General features: G+C 41.5%; 1 protein-coding gene across 1 annotated transcript in view; it reads left to right on the top strand.

Annotated features, from left to right (window-relative positions):
• Positions 1 to 1474: 1474 nt before the first annotated feature.
• Positions 1475 to 11445, top strand: part of LOC117987922 (prominin-like protein) — a 108806-nt gene continuing 98835 nt past the window's right edge. The window contains 1 exon segment of the mRNA XM_069502629.1: positions 1475 to 2112. Within this exon segment, the coding sequence (XP_069358730.1) occupies positions 1854 to 2112 (259 nt within the window). The 5' untranslated portion in view covers positions 1475 to 1853.

The following is an 11445-nucleotide window of genomic DNA, read 5'->3' as shown; positions in this document are numbered from 1 at the left end:
AATTTATGGTTTCAGACAGACAGACAGACGGACGGACAGAGACAGACAACAAAGTGCTCCTATGGGTTCATTTTTTGCTTTTTAGGTACGGAACCCTAAAACCGGTCAAGTGCGAGTCGGATTCGCACAAGAAGGGTTCCGTACCATCGTACAACAAATACCACTTTTTTATATGTAACCACAAATTCACGGTTTTTGAATTTTTCCTTTACTTGTGCTATAAGATATGCTGCAAACTACCTGCCTCTAGAGTCTAGACTCTAGGTCAACGGGAAGTACCTAGGTACCCTATAGGGTTTGAATTCCTTGGCGGTGTGGACATGCAGACAGACAACGAAGGGATACTATAAAGTATGAGGGTTTCTTTTTCCTTTGGAGATACGGATCCCTAATTGACTATAATGTAGATTGAGGCATGGAGCTATGAATCAACTTAGCTTGGCTTATTTGAAGGCTAGAATAAACTGCTGCAAACCGACAAACTTTTTGAAAAAGTGCTAAAATATTATTTTTTGATTATTTTCTCTATGCCGTAGCCCGTATGCTTCTATTTCTAATTTAATCTGTGGTTTCAACTGTCTATGACAGCGCGTATGACAGCGACACTTAAAGCACAGAGTACTTTAATGCTAGAAACAAAAAGACAACATCGATATTTGTATCGAGTAACTATGTACAGATCGTTTTCTATTTTAGTTAGTTTGTTTTTGTTATTCACTTGTTTTGTACAAAAATCATAAAATATGTGTTGTTGCAGTTGAAACTCAAACTGATTCTTAGCGATCTAAAGTCAAGTATCATCAACTTCAGTGTACTATGCAATACAGGGGTCATGTTTTCGAACTAAGACTTTGTGGTCTTTGGGGTCAATTCTGAATAAATATCTATTTCTAAACTTTTAGAGTACTTAATTATCTGCATCTTTTTCTTTTTAATATTTTTAAAGATGACGGAAAATGAATATTTACAACTTTCAACACTATGAATAATAGAAACATGAAAATCACGAGGTTTGACAATTTTAAATTAGAGTAAGTAGGTATATCTGCCCTTTTCTGATTACATTGGTAAGAAAAAGATGAACTAACTACTGTAAAATTTAGTTGCCATCAGAATAAGTAGGTACCAATCTCTAAACTAGACTAAATTAAATTAAATGACAAGACGTCTCAAATCTAAATTCATAGCTATCCATTTTATAATGTTCCTTGCGGTAAATCAGACAGGTAAGTCTGCTTTACCGCAAGTTCAATTTAGTTTATAGAGATTTTTTATAACAGAATTTTCCACATCATCATACTAATTTTTGTTCAGAATGCAATAAAATATCAACACAAGTAGCAATTAATGGATGCATGAATTGTTGAATGTTTGATGAATCGATTTTGAGTGGGAATCGATTTGTACGTATTCTGTCATCCGCACTGCAACAATACCTCTACTATTTTGATACTCTATGTCATTCATTGTTCAGTCCATCGACCGGGTGGACTTGTTCGTCGCTTTTATTTCATATTTTCGTGAAACGACAAAGACAATTCAATAAATCACGAAAATTATGACTTAAACTCAAAAGAGTTGAGAGAACTTACTTAAATTAATACGAACACGCCGTTTTAGGTTCATAAAATATAAAAAAAAATACGTCCAATCTGTATCGAATCGGCTGTGACTTGTGAGTGCGGAGTGACCTTATTGGTGTTTATTTATGTTTTGTGAGCGGGTATCTTTGTGTGTTTGTTTTGCAAACAAAAAGTTTACCCTGGAAAATAGTTGAACGTGCACGAATATGTTGGGAGTGCGGTGGTAGGGTGGTAGGAATATTATGTGGTTGTCGTGGTAAGGGCGGCGCTATGTTGTGGTGTGCGGTGCTGTGCGTGGCGCTGGGCGGCGGCGCGGCGGCGGGGCAGGCGTGGCTGTCCAACATCACGGAGCACCTGCGCGAGGGCACGTCCAGCGTGCTGCAGACGGCGGCCGTCAACTACTCCAAGCCGGTCATCAACGCGAGCTACGTGGCCAGCGTGGAGTTCGACATGCGGGCCATGGGCCACCTCTACAACTCCACGCACGTCATCATCGACGTTATCGCCAACAAGCAGGCCTATCCTGAAGGTAAGCAACACTTACTTCTGTTGTGATGCAGCAAGCTGAAATAACTCTTGTATAGTGGCAAACACAATAAACCAGCAACAGTCAGTCTGACACAGGGGTTAAGTTAAGGACCTGGATCTAGATTCCAGAAGCAGACAGCTCATTGGAGGCCACGGTGAGCATCAGTAAATGAGGTCATCTTTCTAGACAATGAATAATATTTATAGTTTTTATTTTACTCACACTTCAAGGAAATTATTAATGAAAAATAAATCATTTATGAAATATGTACAAGCGTGAGCGAAGCGAGCACAAAAATATTTCCTTAATTTTAATGATCCTATTCATATTTTTCAATTTTAAATTGCTAAAATTTTTGAATTATTCACTCCAAAATTTGGAAGGAATGGGAAGAGGTGCTTAAGGGAATTGGACTACATCAAAACCATGAAAGATCAAAATAACTAATCTCAAAGTGGTATTCAGTACTGAATGTTGGGCAAAGTATTGCTAATAGAAAGTGAGCTGCAAGGTGAACTGGTAGGGTTTGTGTAATGTTCACTGAATACTCCACTTTGTATATTAAATGTTCACTGCCACTGCGCTGCAAAGTGCAAACATTGCAAATTATATTGTAATCACAATCTGTTATCAGTGTGCAGAGAGTTGTGTAAAATTTATTAATCACAATCTGTTATCAGTGTGCAGAGAGTTGTGTAAAATATCAGCATTTATTGTAAGCATAGTTAAGTACTCACTTAACATTTTCGACAGGTCGAGATGACAATCGGGGTATATTTCAAAAATTTTATAGCAGTGGCACTGGCTACAACTACTGACACACACACTGGCTACAACTACTGACACACACACTGGCTACAACTACTGACACACACACTGGCTACAACTACTGACACACACACTGGCTACAACTACTGACACACACACTGGCTACAACTACTGACACACACACTGGCTACAACTACTGACACACACACTGGCTACAACTACTGACACACACACTGGCTACAACTACTGACACACACACTGGCTACAACTACTGACACACACACTGGCTGCAACTACTGACACACACACTGGCTACAACTACTGACACACACACTGGCTACAACTACTGACACACACACTGGCTGCAACTACTGACACACACACTGGCTACAACTACTGACACACACACTGGCTACAACTACTGACACACACACTGGCTACAACTACTGACACACACACTGGCTACAACTATTGACACACACACTGGCTACAACTACTGACACACACACTGGCTACAACTACTGACACACACACTGGCTACAACTACTGACACACACACTGGCTACAACTACTGACACACACACTGGCTACAACTACTGACACACACACTGGCTACAACTACTGACACACACACTGGCTACAACTACTGACACACACACTGGCTACAACTACTGACACACACACTGGCTACAACTACTGACACACACACTGGCTACAACTACTGACACACACACTGGCTACAACTACTGACACACACACTGGCTACAACTACTGACACACACACTGGCTACAACTACTGACACACACACTGGCTACAACTACTGACACACACACTGGCTACAACTACTGACACACACACTGGCTACAACTACTGACACACACACTGGCTACAACTACTGACACACACACTGGCTACAACTACTGACACACACACTGGCTACAACTACTGACACACACACTGGCTACAACTACTGACACACACACTGGCTACAACTACTGACACACACACTGGCTACAACTACTGACACACACACTGGCTACAACTACTGACACACACACTGGCTACAACTACTGACACACACACTGGCTACAACTACTGACACACACACTGGCTACAACTACTGACACACACACTGGCTACAACTACTGACACACACACTGGCTACAACTACTGACACACACACTGGCTACAACTACTGACACACACACTGGCTACAACTACTGACACACACACTGGCTACAACTACTGACACACACACTGGCTACAACTACTGACACACACACTGGCTACAACTACTGACACACACACTGGCTACAACTACTGACACACACACTGGCTACAACTACTGACACACACACTGGCTACAACTACTGACACACACACTGGCTACAACTACTGACACACACACTGGCTACAACTACTGACACACACACTGGCTACAACTACTGACACACACACTGGCTACTGGATGTAAGGATACCTCACACATCCAAAATCCAAATCTGTGCAGACATTTAAAAGTTATGGTGGAATAAAGAAACTCACATAGCTACAGTAAGCGGCAGAAAGTAATGTACACCAACCTTCAAAAGGAGACAGCAGATTTGTTGAGCATTGTCTCTGTCGTTGAGAACAACAAGTCATATACATATATAGGTATGAGTGACAGAGACAACGCTCTTCTAAAGGTTGATGCACATTACTTCCTGCCGCTTACTGTACATGCATTACATGAACTCTTAAAACATTGCACTCCTTTTTTGGGCAGTAGTGTAAAAATAGAGACAACAGATTTAGCTCGTAGATATCTCCGCACCTCATTTGACATTTAAATGTTGAACGTTTGCGCGTCCGGGTACAATGGCGCAGCTGAGCTGATTAGCACACAATGGTGCTGCACAATGCTGCACAGTGCTGTAACCTGAACAAAGCCCACCCACCACCCACCACCCAAGCACCAACAGTGCAGCAGGGTGTCAGATAACACCTCTGGCAGTACGTTTTATATTTTCATTTTTAGGGGTACACCTCAAAAGGAAAAAGAACCCCTTATAGGATCACTTTGTTGTCTGTCTGTCTGTCAGGAAAACCGATACGGTCCTTCCCATTGACCTAGAATCATGAAATTTGGCAGGTAGGTAGGTCTTATAGCACAAGTAAAGGACAAAATAAAAAAATAAACCATGAATTTGTGGTTACATCACAAAAAAAATTATGTGGTACGGAATCCTCGATGCGCGAGTCTGACTCCCACTTGGCCAGTTTCATTTTGAAGAGTGGAGCAGTCTTCTATTGATAACAAGTTGAAATCGGCTTTGTGGATGTTGTCGTACACTTGAAGTTATTGTCAGGAGTTCGGAGGAGGCTCACGGAACGCGCGCCGCACCTCCAGCCCATTGTTTACTTTGAGTTATCATCCTGAAAGGTCGGCAACGCATTGGCGGTTCCTCTGGTGGTGCAAATGTTCATGGGCGGCGGTATCACTCCACCATCCGACCGGCGGTGGTCACCTGCCCGTTTGCTCGTTTTTTTATATTTAAAAAAAACGACACCGAGCTTAGGTCCCACTCCACTCTGTCGGTGTGCGTTGCGCCTTAGACGTTGTAATCGCACAGTTGCTAGTAGTCACCAAGTGCAAGGCAGCGTGGAACGGGCGGCCGTCGACCTTGCGTGGCGCGTCACCCATCTCGAGTGCCTACCGCCTGTGCTGTGACTCGGCAGCGTGACGTGACTCCGGGACGACCTCATCACCTCGCAAGTCACGACCAGCGGCTGGAAGTACGCGAAACTGGTCGCCACACCTGCTCACTGTCATAGCCTAGTTATGGTTGCCTCATAAATAAATGACATCAGCGCAGCTTATCCTGAACGCGAGAAAGCTGGTCACGAGTCACGACTAGGGTTGCCAGGCCTTAAAACCACTCTGTATATATTGTATAGTTAGAGGTCAAGGTATAGGTATACCTCTATTATTATTGACATGATTTAGAATTGTAGTAATTTGTTAATATTAATTTTAATAATAATAATCATTGTATCTGTATTTATGATTTAATGACAACTTTATGAAGGGAAAAAAGAATAAAATTATACTTAAAATATGAATTATTATTATTATTATTGGATTGCTAATTTGATTGCTAATGGACTAAGGGAAACGAAATGTAAGATTGTTTAAATTTTTTATTTAAATTATTTGTAACGTATTAGAATAAAGGCTTTTTTTTTTTTTTATTTATATATTGTATAGTTAGGCACCTACAAGTTAGCCAAGTTAGCCCGCTTCTGCATCATCACTTACCATCAGGTGAGATCGCAGTCAAGAACTTGTAGATACCTATCAGAATAAAAAAAAAGTCTTCACAAGTAATTTGTAAATGAGGCCAGTTTCTGATCGGCTGCACCCGTCTGACGGGTCCCGAGTCCATTGTGCCTGCGGGGCGCTGCAGCCTGCACATCTCCATTCCTCCGCTTGGATGTAGTGAACCCAACAGTTCACACTTCACACTCTCATGCGCTGCTAATGGGAATCCTTTGTGCTCCAGTCGAATGCGAAATGCATAATTCATAAAGCAACAAAGCACTGTGCCCCATTCTGTGTTGAGACAATACTTTATTTTCACCCTGCAGTATTTACGCGCAGTTCTCGAGTAGACGTATTTAAGAGCCACTTCGCAAAAACGAACCAAAAACAATAGTTGAAGCATTCATTTATTTATTTCAATAAAAAATCTGTACTCAATGGAAGTAGTAAAGTCAGTTTTTAGTACTCAGCTAAGGTTTTATTCAACTACCTAAATATTAGTAAATAGGAAGCCTATCGTTTCAAAAATCTTTAATAACCTTAATTTTTTTTTTTTTTACTCTATTGACTGTAACTATAACTTGAGTTAAGTTACAAAATCTTACAATTTCTATGGTAGGAACATTACGACAGAAATCTGTTGGGATCTGCAAAAGATAAGTATCTGAACTTGTCGTAAAAACTTCTACATCGCCATAGTTCCGACTTTATCGTGTCCAACCGCGCGCTGCGCAAGTTAGTGCACTTGGTGCCCAAGGAACATACACATTTAGGGATGATAATTATGCTAACACGTGGCGGGCACGAGTCGAGCCACGTACGAGGCGCGGACGAGGCACGGACACCTAGTGAAACCTTGACGAACTGAGATGCTTAAGACAGTAAGCGCCTCAAATAATTCACGTGCGATAGCATAACTAAGAAAAATCCATATAAAGCACTACCAGTTGCCACCTACTAGCTAATAGTAATTGTTTAGAATATAATAACAAGACAAAAGTTAACTTCCGCCTTAGTCTGACCGTTTAGCTCTTTGTACCTTTTAGTAGGAAAATATATATGTATTAAACTTTCTGAGTCTTATTGTCGCATCTTAGCTAGACCTGTCGCACACGGTGAAGCACAGATTGCTTCATATAAAATGTTCGTAATGTTTTGAATCTGTGCCTCGTACGTGGCACGGCTCGTGCCCGCCGCGTGTTAGCATAAATCGTCCCTTGCGCGATTCCCACATTGGACTGGTCTCGGGGGAGCACTGAGCACTGAGCAGGGCACAGTGCCCTAACCGCAAACAGCTTGAGTTACCGTAACTATAATAGCGTTACTTCCCGTAACGAGTTCTGCCGTATGACTCCGGTCACGAGGGCGTTAACACAGGTGTACTTGTGCACTGCTACTCAATCCAGTCCATCGCCGCCGGCTCACTACAGAGCATGGCCGTATCGCGCTGGCCAAGTGCGGATTGGTAGACTTCACACTTTCACACACCTTTGAGAACATTTTGGAGAACTCAGGCATGCAGATTTCCTCACGATGTTTTCCTTCACCGTTAAAGCAAGTGATACTTAATTACTTAAAACGTACATAACTTAGAGGTGCGTGCCCGGGATCGAACCCCCGACCTCCGATCAGGAGCCGGACGTCCTAACCATTAGGCTATCCGCAATTAGTGCTTAGTAAAATAAAATCTTTAAATTTTTTATGGTACTCAGCTGCTATATATGTAAAAATATTGTGGGAGCGTGCAAACCATATTTCGATTCAGGAAATTGTTAGGCTTATAGACTAGTCCTTCAAGCGTCTAAAGAAGATGCTCCAGTGTCTCTATGAAAGCATCAGACGCCAGTAGTGGATGTCGTGCCGGGAAGCGCTGCCTGCGTCCGTCACGCTCGGCACTCTCGGCAGATTGTCTTGCATAATGAAGCTGTTACCTGGGCTCACGTAACTAGTTAACTCATTCGTATGTGTAAACTACTTTCAGACGTCATGCCGTTTGCCGACTCAAAGTCAAGGCCAACTTTACTATTTTACATAATTTTACTTAATTACTTACTTATAGCTCGTACAAATACAATGATAGTGAAATTTTAAGAGCACATGTACATAAGAAATTCATATCCATACTACAATATTATAAATGCGAAAGTGTGTCTGTCTGTCTGCTAGCCTTTCACAGCCCATCCGTTCTACCGATTTTGACGAAATTCGGTACAGAGATAGCTTGCTTTTTATAACTCTCTACCTATTACGGGAGGGAGATCGCACGAGCAGCAGTGAAGAATTCATAGCTACGACCACTCTGTCAACAGTGAACGATTGAGAAGAAGATACGGTTCAAGAGATACAGCCCGCCGACAGACAGACGGACGGATGGACGGACGGACAACGGAGGCTTAGTAATAGGGTCCCATTGGCACCTTTCTGGTACGGAACCCTAAAAACAGTTAAATTAATGAAGTATATTTTAACATATTATCGTGAATTGTTCCTAATTTGAAGAAAATTTTATGATTAATTTTGAATTAAAAAAAGGTCACTCATTTACTTTGGAGACCATTTACATCAAATAAACCCCTATTAAGGTTAGGTTTTTTTTAAATTATTTCTGAAGCGGTAAGTCCATAAAAGTTTTTAGAAATACTTAGATGCCATAGGCGCCATTTTTAATTTTTTTTCGAGTCTTGAAGTTTTGTAACTACTGCGCTCGAACAATAATTTTAAACTTTCGATAAAATTTTAGTCATGTTCCCTAATGCCTAGGTAAACCGTTATTTTTTAGGCAATAGTTGAACTTATGGTTACTAATTACCACGAAAAAAAATGTCCGAAAACGTTCTACAGAAAAAGAAAAATAATAAAAACCACTGACGGATGAAAATTATTAAAAAATTCATATCTCCTAAACTATTGAAAATCGCTGAACATACATGGGGGTGATTTGGATACTCCTTAACCCCGGCCATCCCGTATATGTAGCTAATAGTTATGGGGCCTTAACCACCTCATTCGGAACGACAACGTATTTTAAGCATATTTTAAGTTATTTTTAACTAAGTAAGTAAGTATAGTTACTGTATAATTAAACAGATAATTAAGCGTTTCCCATGTAGGTACTCGGTACATATAATACTGAAACATTGCAAGGTCATTGGCTGCTTCCGGGAGTTACAAAGTAGGTTACAAAAGTAGATAAGTAACTACTGTATCGTGATTTTTGCGAACAATACAAAGTGGTGTACATTATTGTCGGATCAGCAATCTGCTATGTACCTATATGCTGCCGTGAAAAGCTAGCAGACAGACAGACAGACACACTTTCGCATTTATAATATTACTAGCTTATGCTCGCGACTTCGTCCGCGTGGACTACACAAATTTCAAACCCCTATTTCACCCCCTTAGGGGTTGAATTTTTAAAAATCCTTTCTTAGCGGATGCCTACGTCATAATAGCTATCTGCATGCCAAATTTCAGCCCGATCCGTCCAGTAGTGTCAGCTGTGCGTTGATAGATCAGTCAGTCAGTCAGTCAGTCAGTCAGTCACCTTTTCCTTTTATATATATAATATTAAAATATGATATAGGTTATGTTTGAGCCGTGATAGTCTAGCGGTTAAGACATCCGCCTCCTATTAGGAAGGTCGGGGGTTCGATTCCGGGATCCCGGCACGCATATTATATAACTTTTCAGAGTTGCATTTTAAAATCACTTGCTTAACGGTGAATGAAAACATCTGCATCGTGTCGTCAGTCAACCTGCATGCCTGAGAGTTGTCCATAGTGTTTTGTAAGTGCCTATCCGCACTTGGCCGGCGCCACACCCTTCTTCGGGGACCCTGAGATACAGGTTTTGTAAACTTACTTTAGGGTCCCCGGTACAATTTATAAAAACACCTATTGTAAGAACAAATAAATCATAAACCCTTCTGGATCTGTGAGGAGATCCGTGCTCAATAGTGAGCCGGCGATGGGTTGATTACTACACGTTGATTATGATGAGTTTGGATTACTAGAGGCAGATAATTCTGTGTTTAAGAGCCTCAATAGCTCAACGGGTAAAGGAGTGGACTGAAAACCGAAAGGTCGACGGTTCAAACCCCGCCCGTTGCACTATTGTCGTACCTACTCCTAGCACAAGCTTGACGCTTAGTTGGAGAGAAAAGGGGAATATTATTCATTAACCAGGGCTAATATTCTTTAAAAAAAAACGAGACTTGGTGGTCCGACCTTTTTGATGGATGACTCAACTCAATATGTATCTACCCACATGCGATTATCTAAAAGGTCGATCCCTGACATTTCGACGAATCATATTAGCTGTTAGCGGACTATAAATAATATAATTTTGGCCTTTAACATTTAAGTTTACCGACGAATCTTTTCGGTGAAGTGAAGATGGAATCGCCGCTCTACCACCAGCACCAAGGGGATTGTTGCATTGCTGTCATTTGTGACAACATTTTATTTTATTTAGCTTTAGAACAGTTGCAGTCACAGAAGAAGATTATCTCATTGTAGAGAGCCAGAGAAAGCTTGGTACTTGGTACCTTTGATTGGACGTGTCTTTGTCTTCTCTGTTTTGGGTCCCCTGTCCCGGTCCCTGTATCACGTTGACCGTCTCTGCTGATCCCATTTTTCATCCAATTCCTCGACAATGTTTTCCCCTTGCAATAGTAATGTATGGTCGCCAGGTAAAGTACATGATTAGCTTCTTCAGGCTGTAGGATATGTTTCCCTGGATGGATACTACGTTATGGGCATCGGCGGAGTCTCTTATAGGGATCCACGACATGGTCGCTAAGTGTGGGTCTCATAAGAAAGCGGGCTCATACTTAGGGGGCGATGGAGAACTATGCCTGGAGTTCTTTACATGACGGTATATTGTAATAGGTTCAAAATTGCTCAGTGTATTGTAACAGGTCAGGAGCAGTTTGTAGAGGCTCCTGAAATAGGTCAGTAGGTAGGTATTGAGGGCGCGCTGGGATCTGATGGCGGGGTTGCGTGTATTCATTAGGTGAAAGGCTTTTATTAGGTCGCCGTAGACCTTTTTTTAGGTCGCTGTGTGGCTTTGCTAAGTAATCTCGACCGCACGAAGTTTTGCGGCAAGCGTTTTAGGTACTTAGGGACTTTTTGAGTGAGAATCTCCACTCTCCAGGAAGAACTTATACAAGCATTTGTTATTTTGTAAGTCCAAGGTTGCTGTTAAAAGCACTTTTAGCTTTTCACCTATTCACTTCTTCACTTCTTCACTTGGTTAAATT

Source organism: Maniola hyperantus, chromosome 13 (assembly GCF_902806685.2).
Source record: "Maniola hyperantus chromosome 13, iAphHyp1.2, whole genome shotgun sequence".
NCBI lineage: Eukaryota > Metazoa > Arthropoda > Insecta > Lepidoptera > Nymphalidae > Maniola > Maniola hyperantus.
This window is presented reverse-complemented; position numbering and strand designations above follow the sequence as displayed.